Source organism: Taeniopygia guttata, chromosome Z (genome assembly GCF_048771995.1).
Source record: "Taeniopygia guttata chromosome Z, bTaeGut7.mat, whole genome shotgun sequence".
Lineage (NCBI taxonomy): Eukaryota > Metazoa > Chordata > Aves > Passeriformes > Estrildidae > Taeniopygia > Taeniopygia guttata.
This window is the reverse complement of record NC_133063.1, coordinates 14,926,131-14,940,379: the sequence shown is the minus strand read 5'-3', so window position 1 is coordinate 14,940,379 and position 14,249 is coordinate 14,926,131. Positions and strand designations below refer to the sequence as shown.

General features: G+C 39.9%; 1 protein-coding gene across 1 annotated transcript; it reads right to left on the bottom strand.

Moving 5' to 3' along the window:
• Nucleotides 1-3,148: 3,148 nt before the first annotated feature.
• LOC100222802 (fructose-1,6-bisphosphatase 1) lies at nt 3,149-13,376 on the bottom strand. Its single transcript, XM_030258238.3, has 7 exons — nt 13,167-13,376; nt 10,573-10,735; nt 8,480-8,572; nt 7,330-7,473; nt 5,946-6,083; nt 4,575-4,694; nt 3,149-3,573 (listed from the first exon to the last, which is right to left on the bottom strand). The coding sequence occupies exons 1-7, from the start codon at nt 13,334-13,336 to the stop codon at nt 3,382-3,384; spliced, it is 1,020 nt and encodes a 339-aa protein (XP_030114098.1). The 5' UTR covers nt 13,337-13,376; the 3' UTR covers nt 3,149-3,381.
• Between the last annotated feature and the right edge of the window lie 873 nt (nt 13,377-14,249).

The window sequence follows — 14,249 nt, the reverse complement described above, 5'->3', positions numbered from 1 at the left end:
TTGAAATCAGCTACAAGAAAGGCTTTTAGAATCAACAGCCCTGAACACTAGCCACAAGCAGAAAGACAGAGTTCAGTGCTGCTTCCATCCCATGTGCTTAGCTTTGGGGATACTTTTCCATTTCTGCTCCAAGGTGAAGAAAGGACTGGTGAGCAGAGTTGCTCAGATGGAGCAACAGGCAGGTTTTATACTACATCGTCTAAGGCAATGGTTGAAGAAGAAAGAAATCTTGAAGATTTCTCTTTTCTACTACAGTGATACAGTTAAATGTATGGGATACTGTTCACATCACAAGACGAATGTTACACAGCATATTCTGCCTGGTTGGGAGACTTTCTTCTTTTGAACAGACTGTGTAGAAAACCAAAAGTAATGTATTTGTAGGGAGCTTTGGGATAGCACCTGGTAGGATCAAGAAAAGAAAGGTTCATATTATACATGTAAAAATACCTGCTGGTTTAAAGTACAACCATTAAATTCTGCACATTATTTCATCATCATGGCAGCTGTCAGCCTGACCCGTACCAAAATGCTTTTAGTGCAAAATCTCTCTGCTATGTAGCTGGAATACCATGAGCATACCAAATCAAATTAGTAAATAAGAAATGGGGTGAGGGTTGGCCTATGACTTCTAACTTTTGTCAAAACATCACATGCAGACATTCTGTTGATTCCAAGTAATCTTTTACACTGGTCCAAAAGACAAAGTTCAGATCATCTTCTAACAGAAAGTTTGTTTTGGAGTTAGTGGTTCAAAGAGTGTTTTCAGAGCTAATAAGTCCACTATTTGCCTCTTTTTTTTTTTTTTTTTTTTTTTTTTTTTTTTAAATCTGTGAATGTATTTTATAGGTATTGGATTTTTTTAATATATATAAAGCACAATTCTTTAAGCTTCTTAAATAAGAGTCCTTAAATAAGAAATTAACTTACACTATTATGTTAAGAACACAGACTCTTCAACCATTCTTTCCATAAATATTGCGGTCAAAGTACAGCAAAAAGAGAAATAAAACCTGGATAAAGGCACAAAATTGGATTGTATGAAAGCTTCACCCCTTATTGTTTTGATAAGTACTGTGATCCCACTGAAACATAACAACCCAAATGATTAGACTATATAAATAATTACTATTTTGGGGAGGGGAGAAATCAGATTGTGTAAAAAATGTGTGATTATTGTCTATAAGCCTGAGAACCTCTCAGTACAAGGTGCTAAAGCTAAAAAATAAATACCTCAATTTTTCAAATCTAGGAGATTTGCCCTCTGCTGTAAAGAGCTCTTGGGGATTATTCACACTTGCGCTGGTGCATGGGCCAGTCCTGAGCCTTAAAGGTGACACCTTTTCTCATTGATATGAAATGCTAGTTGCTTGGATGGCGCCAGCTGAAACTGGAGCCAGTGACCTTTCACCAAAGGGCACAATGCAGCCTCTGAGGAGGGCAGTGGGTAAAAGTGCTGCGGGGGCTGACAGCAGACCCTGTGACAAATCCACCTTCCCACTCTGCACTGGAGAGCTCTGGAAAGGGGGATATGGAAGTAATTTGCTAAGTAGTTCTCCCCACTGGTGGCTAGCCAGAGATGTTGTTCAAATGTGGCCTGATGCATTACTGATTAGAAGATAAACCCATCTCACAATGGGTAAAGTGCTAAGTTTGAAATGTCAGCCCACAGGCAAAACCAAACCACTGAGTACTGACCTAGCAAACACGGACAGTATTGACTTTCCACCTATAACCTTTACATGCTGTCAGTAGGGTGTATTAAAAATAGATATATGCAGTCCAGATTCCTGTAAAGATTGAGGGCAGAATACAGACAAGGAATTACAGTGAGCAGGCAAAAAACACTGCTGTGGATTCTGTCTGCTGACTCATGATAACAGACCACTGAGGCACTGTAGTCCAGACTGACTACTACCAGCACTCTCAGTCTTTTATGGGTTCAGGTCCCTGAAAGTTGCCTCCACTAGCAAAGCCTCATCAGAATTGACATTTTCAGCAGAAACTAGGCCATTCAGTCCCTGACAGAAACATCTCGCCCCATCAGTTTGGAGAACAGATGCATACATACAACTGTCTAAGGTTTGCCCATCTGCCTCCAAATGTCCCAGCATGAACTGTCAGAATGAGGATCCTCAAGTTTTTATCTGTCTAAGTCCTCAAAGAGCATGCCCTTGCACCATGGATTTCAGCTTCCCCATACTTCTCTCTTGTTCTACAAGAAGAACCACGCTCAGTCAGGCCACCTGCACTGATAGATGCAAAACTTTCAGGCAGGCAGGTTTATAGCTCATGGCACCCCTAGACCACGAACTGAGTCAGTGTTCAGTGGCAGTTTACCCACAGCAACACCCATGTGATCCTTACTTTGAGTTTGGTGAAGGTAAGTGGGCAGTGAGAAATAGCAAACATTTTCTGATTTTAATTGATTCAAAAACTGTATCCACGCAGTGCTGAACAGCCCCAAGCCCTAGCGAGCTCTTCCCAGCAGCACCCTCTGAATGAGCATATTAAATGTCAGTATGCTTTAGAGGGATCTTTGCACCTGCCTCCTGCTTGCACAGCTGAATCCTTTTCCATGGTAATCCCCAATCCTGAAATAACACAAAGAACATCTGGTGGAGGTTGCTACTAATACACAAGTTCATGTTTTCATCAAGTAAGAAGGTTAATTTTTGGCAAAGATAGCCAGCTCATCACAGCAGAAACTGTGTATGTACGAGCTGTCTACACATACTCTTTATCCCATTGAAACCCCTCCACACTAACATGTCATTTTCCATCCTTGTGTAACTGGATCTGATAGAGTGGCAACCATCACTATTAACATCACGTGTCAGAATTAACATGCCCTAGTGCCCATGTTCCACAAACATTAATTCTCCATCACAGTAAACCCAGACTGAAGTACAGTGAGCAATTTCTGCAGTGTAGACACTGGTCTAGGAAAGGTCACTCATTGTAAGAGGCAGCTGAGTTTTCTTCCCATGTCTTTTAAAAGAGGACAGAGTTGGCTGTACTCTGATATTCTGTAACTCGTCTAAAAAAGGTGAGATTATTTCCCCCTAGATATTGAATGCAACACAGTATTTCCTTGCAGCACACATGGCTCTTCTGTAACCACAAATGATACATGAAAAAGAAAACATATTTGTCCTTTGCTTTAATTTTTGATGCTTCCTTTAATGCAATCTTTTAATGCCTTTCATTGCACAATGCAGTTGCACAAGATTTCACTTTAAAAAATCTTATGAAAATATGGCTCATTTGCTCTTTTGCTACAGAAGTCAGACAGCTCAATCTCACAGTACTGCAGCATATTCTTTGGTTCAGCTGTAAGACATTTTATCCCCTGTGCTCAGTGAATTCCGCAAGCTTTGTTTACTTAGCTGAATGTTTCTTGACTATCTCAAGGTACTCCTTCACATCATCAGGAGACCCCAAGACAACAGGCACTCTTTGGTGGATATCCTCAGGCACTATATCTAGTACAGCTTGATGACCAGTTGTAGCTATGCCCCCAGCCTTCTCAATAACAAAAGCCATAGGATTGCATTCGTAGAGCAGTCTCAGCTAGAAGACAAAAGTCAAAATGGCAGAAGTCAGGCCAGGCAATGCCAAAAAACATGACATGCAAATATATTTGGCATATGATTTTAAACTAATCAATATTCTAAGTACTCTTTATTTCACATAAACATTGACTCAACAATGAAATTGTGTGGATTTTTCTTTTAAAAACACAGTGAATGCTGGATTTTCCCCAATCTGAGTGCATTCTCCATAGCCCATGTTGGCATTGGGCTATCTACAGAGAGATAAAGCTTATATGTTAAGACACGACTGTTAATGATGCGGACCACATAGGACCGTGTAAAAATGAAAAGAAAAACATGAGCTCTGAGCTTGCCACTAGGTTTCTCTAATGAATAACTGTATCTTATCTGCAACCTGAGGCAGTATTTTACGGAGAATTACAAAAGAGATCAAAGGTCTTTGCTGAATAAACAGTCCCCTTGTCAGCCCATGAGTGCGTGATCTTCCCTGATTGACCATTGTCCTGGCAGATGCAGCCAGGCAGAGTTCCTCCAGATGAAGTCCTGTTACCACGCACAAGATGCAGATTTCCCAATGGAAAGATTTTCCATTTCCCAAGATTTTCCCAATGGATTGACTACATTTAGGCTTCTTACAAACTAGCTTCTGATAAAAATCTCAAGGTAATGCGGATTCTTTGCTTTGTAATGTTCTATTTGGCTGGGACCAGAACCACCAGTTTTGGCTGATACGCCTGTTTGAGCGGCCCCCCCTCTGGTACGTTCCACAAGCTGGATATGTTTGCAGACAGAGAAGTCACTGCAGTTAAAACAGGTGAGTAGCAGCCCTAGAATAGGTGCCTGACAACAGGCTGCTGTCACTTGTGACAGCGTGCAAGGGATGGCCATATCCCCCCGCCACAAGAAATACAAGCTACCAAATTACAAAACACAGGCTCTGTAATCAAAATATTGATCTTGACAGTGAAACACCTACATCATACAGTATTTTCTATAACTGGACTTATTCAGGTTTACCTTTCCTTTGGGACTTTTGGTGTTAGCAGGATACAGAAAGATTCCTCCATACACCAGTGTGCGATGCACGTCTGCCACCATAGATCCTACGTACCTCCCACCATACGGTGAACTGCCATCCTACAGAAAAACATTCCAATAAAAGTAACTGTACAGGACAACAGGTTAACTTCCCCCACGTGGCCCTTTAGCAATCCTAACATCTTTCATCTCTATATCATGCTTCACTGATAATACTCAAAGTAGTTTTGCAGGGTATGTCAGTTCTTCTTCATTTTCTAACTAGGAAAATCCAAGGAAAATTAATTAACAGAAAACTTCAGCATAGATGGGCAGTAGTGCCAAAACCAGAAAATGTATCCCAACTCTTCACTGGCTCTAACACTTGGAAAACACTGCATTTCCAGTAGCAAAAACTCAAATGCTAGGAATTGATATTGGGGCCTAGTCTTTTCTAGCAGAAAATAATTGAAGAGCAAAATAAGTGATTTTTCCTACTTCTTCCAACGATTTTTGCCAGTTTCTGCTTTTTTTGCTTTTTTTTTTTTTTTTTTTTTTTTTTTTTTGTTAAGAAAAAGTTAATAGTTGACTTCTGATGTTATTTCCTTACTCTACTCCCTGGAGAACATTTTAATATCTACATAAACAACAAGCCTGCAAAGACGAATGATGAAAACATCCATCTTCTTTCAAAGCAAGATAAGGAAGTCAGGATGGGACACCAACACTTAACAATAGTAGGTGTTCACATGTCACTGCCAGTGTAATGACTTCAGTGATGAAATGTGTAAGGCATGAGAACCTTTTATGGGCACTCCTTGGAGCTTTGGGCCTCCTGTCACTAGGAAGTTGCACAAACACAAAGCAGGCCTTGAAACTACACTAGATTTTCACGAGAGAGGTGCTCCTAGGACACAGCTCGTGTCACCACTGAGCAGTGACCCACTGCCAGCTCCACGCCGCTCTCCAGCTACTCAGATGTTGCAGTGAGGAAGCAGCAATACAACATATGTTGATCCAATTTATTCATCACCAGACAAGATTTCCTCTCTCCTTGATTACCAAATGCCCAGTTTTGCCTTCAGCACCATTACTCAAGTCCTCATTCAGGAAAAAAGATTCAAAAAAAGAAAAAGGGAAGAAAGTAAAAAAATGCAAATGAGGTGCAGCGCAGTATTGGAGAATGCTGAAATATCTGGTTTTATCAACTGCTGCTTGCATTAGCAATCTTACATCAAGTTATATTTTCAATAGACAGGAGAGGAAAACAAGCCCTGAACAGTTAATGAGAGAATGAGTGATTTATCACAAAGCTGGAAATCATGAATGTTTTTTGTCATCAGAAAGTTTCTCTGAAACAGGATCTTTTACCTCAGGGAATTTCTTCTTTTTGAGATACTCTGTGATGGCAGGATCAAAATATTTAGCATAGCCTTCATTGAGACTGTAGATATTGCCCTTCTTTTTGATTTTCACATCTCTTTCCACCAAAATGAATTCTCCAATTGCCTAACAATAAGAAAGAAAAAATATTTTTTAACATTAATTCCTCACTTATTTGCCAACCAAGGCAAAATCCAATAATACACAATTTAAATACACAATTTAATAAAAACTTACTACCACTACCAATTTTTTAAATAATTCAGTACCTACAAAAAGTCGTCTTTGCAGTCTACATGCAAGTCTCTCTTGTTTATACATAAAACACAGACAGAGCATGAATCCTGTCATCATGGAAGTTCCTCATACTACCATTCCAAGCATTCTCTATTTTCTATGCCCAAAAAATGCTATTTGTAAACCTGTTTCTCTCCCCATTATTTTGCTAGACTTAGAGCAATATAAGTTTCAGAACTCTAGGGAGTTTGGAAACAGAGTGCTGACTGAAGCAATACATAATCATCAATGTTGAAGCAATACATCAAATAGCTGCAGATACTCCAGTTCCTTTTTGCTTTGCTTAACTGGAAGCATGTGACCAAGGGCCAATCTGTTTAGTTTTCTCTAAAGTAAATTTCCAAGTCAGTACTAACAGTAAACAGAATAACATGCATGCATGCTCAAAGTTAGATCTGTTGCTTGAATAAAGTAAAAAATATATGCATCTATTTAAGCCGCTGCAAAACAGAGGGTACCAAGTTGTATTTCCTGCAGCTTGATCACTGCAGGTTATAAAAACTTAAGACTGGCAGGAGTCACCCTGACTGATCACAAAGAAACAGGCTGCTAAAGCAAACTACTTTCTGCTATGATCAACATGACTTTTGTTTTAAAGCTCATGGCAAATGCATGCTAGAATGTCACATCACCCACACACATCACTTACTCTTTTACACATCATGGTGGGATCTCAAAATACAGAAGAAGGTAAAATATTTATGCTCCTCTGGTTTACTAAAGTCCTAGTATTAAGGAAAGGACAAATTAGACTTAAAGGGTATTTTGTACTGGAGAAAACTGCTGATTTGAAATATCACATGATATGTATTTGCACATGCTGTGTATTTGCTCTGCAGATGCAGCTGTCTTCCTGTTGTTCAGACACACATGGCCCCACTGCATCAGGCAGGTGGAATACAAGTCTCTTGACATTATTGCTGGTAGGCTATAAGAACAAGTGCATCTGTACTTCATTCCTTCATGCTACCTTGAAAACTGCTCCTTTGGTTGATTTTCCTGGGGACAAACAGTTGTTATAGACAGTGCCTTGCAATCCCTAATACAGAAACAAAGAAACAGAGTGTATTCTCACCGGATCCAGCATGAAACAGTTGACACCTCCAGCAGAAGTTGCCAGTACCAGCATGGTGGCACTCCCATAGAGTGCATAACCAGCTGCCACGAGATTACGTCCAGGCTGTAAAGCATCTTTCCCAGAAGGTTCATTAGGGGACACCTAGAACAAGAAAGAATATAGTCAAATTTATTTAATTTCTTCTGCTGGTACATGACAGGACTCTGGGATAGGGATAGTCTTCTGCTCCATATCCATGCCATGTGGTGACACAAATGTTTTCATGATCCCCAACTAAGATTCCTACTGGATGCACTAATACAAATTATATACAGGATACAAACACATTGATCTAGAAATGCACTTCTAACTAAGCCTAGCAGGAATGCAGGAAGCAGGAAAGGATTAAGGAGATAATAAAGAGCTATGCTCCTCCTTGTAAGCTCCTCCTTGTAAGTCAGGATGAACATAGCTCAGAGGAAAACTCAGAGGCACAGTTGAAAATAAGTGAAACATGACTCACAGAGTTCAAAGCTGATCAAAAGTGCCTGGGATTTTTTTTTGTTTTTTTTTGCTTCACACAAAAATGAAGTTGAAAATAGCTACTTTGAGATATATGACAATATACAAAAGGTGATTAAAATGGACAATTGGGTGTGTTTTATCTGATTTGCTTTTTCCCCTATGTTATGACCTGTAAGTCTGGTATTTCAACCTCCTTCAGAGTGTGTTTCTGCCTTTCAGACTGAATTAGACACTTCAAATGCATATGACATGTTTCAGCTCTGGTTTGTTTTTGAAGCCTGTCCTCAGGCCAACAGAACTATTAGTACAGAGAGCAAAAAAACCTGAAAGCACATTCCCCAAGTAGATGACAACCATGTGGTATGTTGCCTCAACACAAATATTCATGAAACCTAAGACATGATCATTTCCAAGGGGTAATTTCATTGGCTGGCAAATTGAATATCAGCTAGGCTTCCATGTACACATAGGTTCTTCTTCTAAGAGACTAATTCAAATTCAAATCCATGTGTCTGTGAAATACTAGATTTAACTTAAAGCTGGCCTTGAGTCTCTTTCATAAACAAGTTTAGTTAGATTTTATTGTCTGCATATTATGGCTGCACAATAATAGTCTTTCATATTCTACATGAAATAATTTTACCTTTTTATAAATTGCAAAGATGGTCCCAATGGAAACAAGACAGTCAATGTTGGATGAACCATCTAGAGGGTCTATGCAGACTATGTATTTACCCTAAAAAACACAAAAAAGAGAACTTGATTAGTGACAGTATGTATCCACTTCCTCTAAATGAAAACATTTCAGTAGGCAAATTTTCTCGGAGACTTACACAGCAATATAAGCTAAAATACATTTATTGACTGTGAAGGAACCAAATTCAAATGTCAGCAGTTCTTTGGCCCAGATTTCAGCCCTTGATTACAACTGTGATTCGTGCCAAACGAGAACCTGAGAAATCTTTAAAGTACATAGCAGTTGATAACACAGGAAAAGTGAAGCTTTCTCATATACCTTTTAATATGAGAAAAAAAAAAGGGGAATACGTTTATTGGTTTAGTTTCATCTGTGGAATTGAAGGCAATCCTCTCTTATCCACCATCTAGGCCAGGCTGCACTTTCTCTTTGGTTACAAAATGTCTTTCTGAATAGTAAGGAGAAAAAACAAAATTAAGATAAGCCTTTTTCATGTTCAGCTAAAAACTGTATTTTACCTCTACCTACAGAGGTATAAAAAAGCCCTTTAATGGCTGCCATGCCTAAACTATAAATTTTCCTTTATCTGTGCTCTGAAATGGTCAGGTACTGATCTTACCCTGTGTTTTGGGGGATCAAAAAGAAGTCTCTACCTTATTGCTGGATTAAAGAATCCTGTACATATAGGAAATTGACAGTACAGGAGAAAAGCTAAAAAACTACCTTTTAAATATTTTGTTCCCCCATCATTTTATTCATAGTTGTCTTAATAATAGTGTGTAACAGCAGTGTTTATTTGTTTTTCAGTTGATTTTATCCTGCATGTCAGAAACTTAAATTTAAGTTCAGCAGTGCTCTACTCTGCAAGTAGGAGTTCCTGGTATGCATTGATAAAAACAGTGTATTAGCTTACATTTAGTTTAGAAAAGCATTAATACTCAGACTCTCTCCGTGATATTTGAGAATATTTCTTCAGATCTAAGGAAATCCAGTGCCTACTGACACTGTTGAGGCAGGACGGGAATGAGGAGACTCCGAGTCAGAAGATGAGAGAATAGAACTCTGATGTATTTCAAAATTCATCACTCTTTATAAAGAGCTTTGTGTAGACCAACTCTATTGATCCTGAAGTGAAAACAACCCAAACCATTGGTGCAGAGTGCATGGTAGGACTTAACTATAAACAATGTGAACAACAAGAGAGATAAAGAACTTCATTTACATTTTTTTTTAGCACTTTCTCAGGCTTCTGCCTGGTTAGAAATTTTATGTTTCTTTCTTTGACTGAATCTGAGACCGACAGCCTGGAAAATAAATTTTGAAGATTTCTCAACAGGGAAAGAAAAAACTGCTTAAACAAAGCAATTTTTATTATACTTTGAAATTATGTTTTTGCTGTTTGTTTTTACTAAATTTTTCTCAAATTTTTACATGATCAGACCAAAATATTATCTGGGAAATAGGAACTATCCCACAACAAGCACATGCAGTCTTGTTATATATATTTATATTAATATATATATATGTATGTATGTACATGTATAAATATAAATAATAATAAAATGTTAAAAATGCTTTTGTTTTATTGTTTCTTAGTCTTTCATGGGCTTCAAGGAGAATTTTTGTGATTTAAAGACCTCGAGATTTGACCTGCAGAAAACAGCTCATCAGTGTCCCACTCAAAAAGTAACATTTCAAAAGGGCTTGACTGACTCAGAGCATAGTTCCAGAGATTAGACAGGGATGAATGAAATGCTTTCCCCACAATAAGAAAAAGGTGGGAGAAAAAGAAGGTAGGGAGGAACAATACATAAAAAAATAAATAAACCAACAAACATTACTCTAGAGAGCAGAAATGACAGAAAGAACAAATGTTGACTAACACTCTCTCCCCCCATCACCTCCACCTTCATTTGCCAATTTAGGAAAGTACCAGTTTTCTGGAACTTTTAATTCAGTTTTACTTCTTTGGATGAGGAGCAGTACACCTGTACAGGCTGATCTGAAATCAAGCAAGGAGAACTTTTAAAGTTACTGACCTGTTTTTCAGTTTCCACTATCACAGCATCTTTGTTTTCTTCAGACACAATAACACATGTACTGAAGGATGACTTGAGCATGTTAATCACCAGGTCATTGGAAAGAATATCCAGCTTTTTTACTTGATCTCCAGTCACATTGGTAGACCCAGCAATTCCATAGCTAGAGCAATTGCAAAAGAGAGCATTTCATGAGAACAGAGCACTACATCTTCTAAAGGGTTCTGTTTCTCACACCTGTAAAACCTCCTATAAACATACTTCACTTTCAAATGACATAACAGCTCTCCAAACCTGTTCTATATTTACTGGCCAGTGAATTCTTGCTGAGACATTACCTGTGTTTGCATATGTAGAAGTTGCTGAGAAATACAAATCACTTTTCAGTACTATGTAAATATAGTTAAACACAGCCAGACCAGGCTGTGAAGGCCGAGTTATAGCTGTGCTTTTTAATGAGCTCTTAAGACCTGCATATTATTCCTTAATTCTAGGCTCTGCATACCCTAAAAAGCTAGGAATTCATTAGCATATTTTATGTTTTAAAAACATATGAGTCTATACTTTAAAAAATATGAATACATATGTGAATCTGACCACACTAGTTATGCTATATCCTCTGTGTGTAATATACTCCTGATTAGCAGTATGATGTGCAAACTGCAGCAGAAAAAGTCTGTTCACAGATAAATCAACCTATTCATGATTTAATGTTTTCAGTTTTAATTTGAAGTAGTAAATGTCTCCTTGGAAAAGAACTGAGAAATACAAATAAGAAATACAAATAAAATTCTGCAAGGTAATCAGAATCAAACCATCTGGTATACGGAAATATCAGGAGACCTTATGGTAGGTGATCCTGTAAGTATACAAAACAGAGAAAGGGGAAATTCAGCTCCTAGAAGGGAAAAAAAAATAGCCAGCTTGGCACACATTCAGGTGACTCTTAGGTCTTTCAGCCACAGTTCATTGATTATGCTGAACACTGGTATTTCAGGTTTTATGTAGTAACACTGAACACATTACCTTAGCAATTCATTTCTTCAGTTTTATGCATGAGACAAAGAAAAAGACCTGGCATAACTCTCTGTCTTTCTCTACCTCTGCTACAGTGACTTGAATATTTTTATGCAATAGTGAAAGTGCTTTTAGAAAAAAAGTATTTGTAACACCATGCTTATGAGTGGAGGCACAGCAGCAAAACAGCTTCTGTACATCATCTTCTGGTGACTCCTGGGAGGAGAAGACGTGTCAGGCGTGGAGCCTGCAGCTGGGAAGGCAGAACAGTCTTCCACAGCTGTTCTGCACCTCCCATGCTGAGCAGCACTAAGCACATAGTTGAGTCTGAGGATGGTCCAAAGAAATGGATTGCAGTGATGCTTACTTGTTCACATGCCCTGACAACAAAGCAAAATCTCACCACTGCTCGTAAAATGCAGTTCTACAGCAGGAACTGTTCAAGAAGGCTTATGAGTCGAAAGCCTGCTACCCCAGCAGTGATGGAGAGTTGAACACACAGTGCAGGGGAGCATAAGGCAAGTCTTTGGGCACAGATACCAAACCTGTGGGCAGCTGCCAACAGACACACATGTAAGAGACTAAGGGAATAGGGCCCTAAGCTTACAAATCAGATTACAGCCACGGCACCCTGGTTTCTATTGATATATAGGAGGCATATGAAAGGGCTAGCACATCACAATTAAAAATTACCACAGGTACCTGCAGTCTGAAGTCAAAACAGAAAAATTACTCAAACATACATAAAGTGGAGGAATTTTGCCTTTTTTTCTTAATATGTTTTCCTTTGCATCGCTTGTAGAGGCAAATTAATTTTCTCTTTACAACATTTTCCATTAAGTAATGAAATAGTGCATGTCTAAAGCCTTGACCAGCACACAACTGGGCATATGAAGATACTTGGTAATTTACTTAGTAAGTAAAATATGTAGGAAGATTAGTTACCTACAAATAGTTCCAGATATTTCACATTTCAAAAGTTCCAAATTCCTTCTGATGCCTCTCCAGAAGAACATCCTTCTGACTGGATGTTGACTGACACAGACACAACCATTCCTAACCAGCGCACTTTCTAAAATCCTTAGATATCCAAAGTTTCATAAACTCTAGTTGCTATGATGCACTATGAAAAAAAGCCACTCTGAATCTGATTTGACACCTCAAAGAATCAAATTATGAATTGATATTAAGCAATATGCAATAAGCAATAATTCAGCCTTATTTTGCTAGGCTTTGTTTTTCAGTATATCTGGGCTTATGGCTCCAGCTGCCCACACCTGCTGAAAGTATTACTGAAGTTCTATTATCAGCAGACATTTCTCAAAGACTAGGCAGCTTACACTGCTCAAAAGTTATAGGACCTGTGTCACTTGGAAAAAATCAAGAAACCAAGATACTAAAGGAGTTAACTCCAGCTCTGTGCGGGAGGATGGGTTGATGCAGCCCTACTCACAGGCTTTTCTGGTGAAAGAAATATCCATCCCCATCCTCATCCCGACACCCACCACCCCGGAGGCAGCAGGATGCCCTGGACCCGCGGGGATGCGGAAAGGCGAGGGGCGCATCCCGGGACTCACAGGTTGGCAATGCCCGCTTTGCGGACGGCGGTGGAGATGGCTTTGATGGCCGTGCAGAGGGAGTTGAGGAGCTGCGTGAACTCCCCGCTGCCCTTCGCCCGCCTGCCTTCCTCCATCACGAAGCGGGTCATGGTGATGACATTGGTGTCGAAGGTGGAGCGGTCCGTCATGGTGGCGGCGGTGCGAGTGCGGCCGCGGCCGCGGGCGCGGACACTTGTCCCGGCGGGGCGGGGCGGGCCGGGGCGGGCCGGGCTGACGGCGAGGAAAGCGGCCCCTCCCTCCCACCGACATGCTGAAATACCCGCTGCGGGGAATCCCCGCCGCACCCTTCTTTTTTTTCTTTTTTTTCCCCCCCTTTTCCCTTAACCAAATCTTGTCTCATACATTGTGCGGGAAGAGACGAGAGAAGGATGCTTTGGGCACTCGTGTGTGCACGGCACGGAGTCGATCGGCACACGGGTGTTGGTAGTTCTTATTGTTTGCAGTGGTCACACTTCAGTGCTAACGGTCCTGAAATTGTGCCCCAAAATTCAGAAGTCAGCTTCCTTTCACCACTTGATTGCAACACTCTTTGTGTGTCATTGCAGATTGTAGCGAACTGCGCGCAGCCTACAGAGCAAGGTCAGTATCTCCTGCTGCACAGCAATGCTCTCATCCTGATTCTTCGGTACAGGAAAACCACACATTCAGTAACCGATTCCATCAAGTATTAACTTACTTAGTTTACAGAGGTCGTGTTAACCCCACATGTCCCAGCCCCATCCTACACCATAAAAAAGCTGCAAGGAAACAGCCCCTGACAGCTGGACCCAAATGAGTCTTTTATAACAAACTCTCCAAACCTGTTCAACAGAAAGACATAGGCTGAGTCCCACTTCAAAAGCTAGAAGTCAAAGTACCTCACACAAATACTGGTGCAAGGGAATCTAGACCCTCCTGAATCTCATTTCTTTTGGTACTAGCCTTTCTGATTTAGCAGCAAAATCAAGCTATATGTTTTGCTGCTTATGTTTGATCAGAAAAATCCAAGCGCTAGTAAAGGAAACCAGGTTTGCCCAACACCTGACCCTAGATATACCCTTT

Excerpts from the sequence above, each read along its gene's own strand:
- LOC100222802 (XM_030258238.3), bottom strand. The coding sequence starts at position 13,336 with ATGACGGACCGCTCCACCTTCGACACCAATGTCATCACCATGACCCGC. Across the intron at positions 8,573-10,572 it reads TAGTGGAAACTGAAAAACAG|GGTAAATACATAGTCTGCAT; the intron begins GTCAGTAACTTT and ends TGTGTTTTTTAG. Across the intron at positions 4,695-5,945 it reads AAAAGAAGAAATTCCCTGAG|GATGGCAGTTCACCGTATGG; the intron begins GTAAAAGATCCT and ends GTTTTTCTGTAG.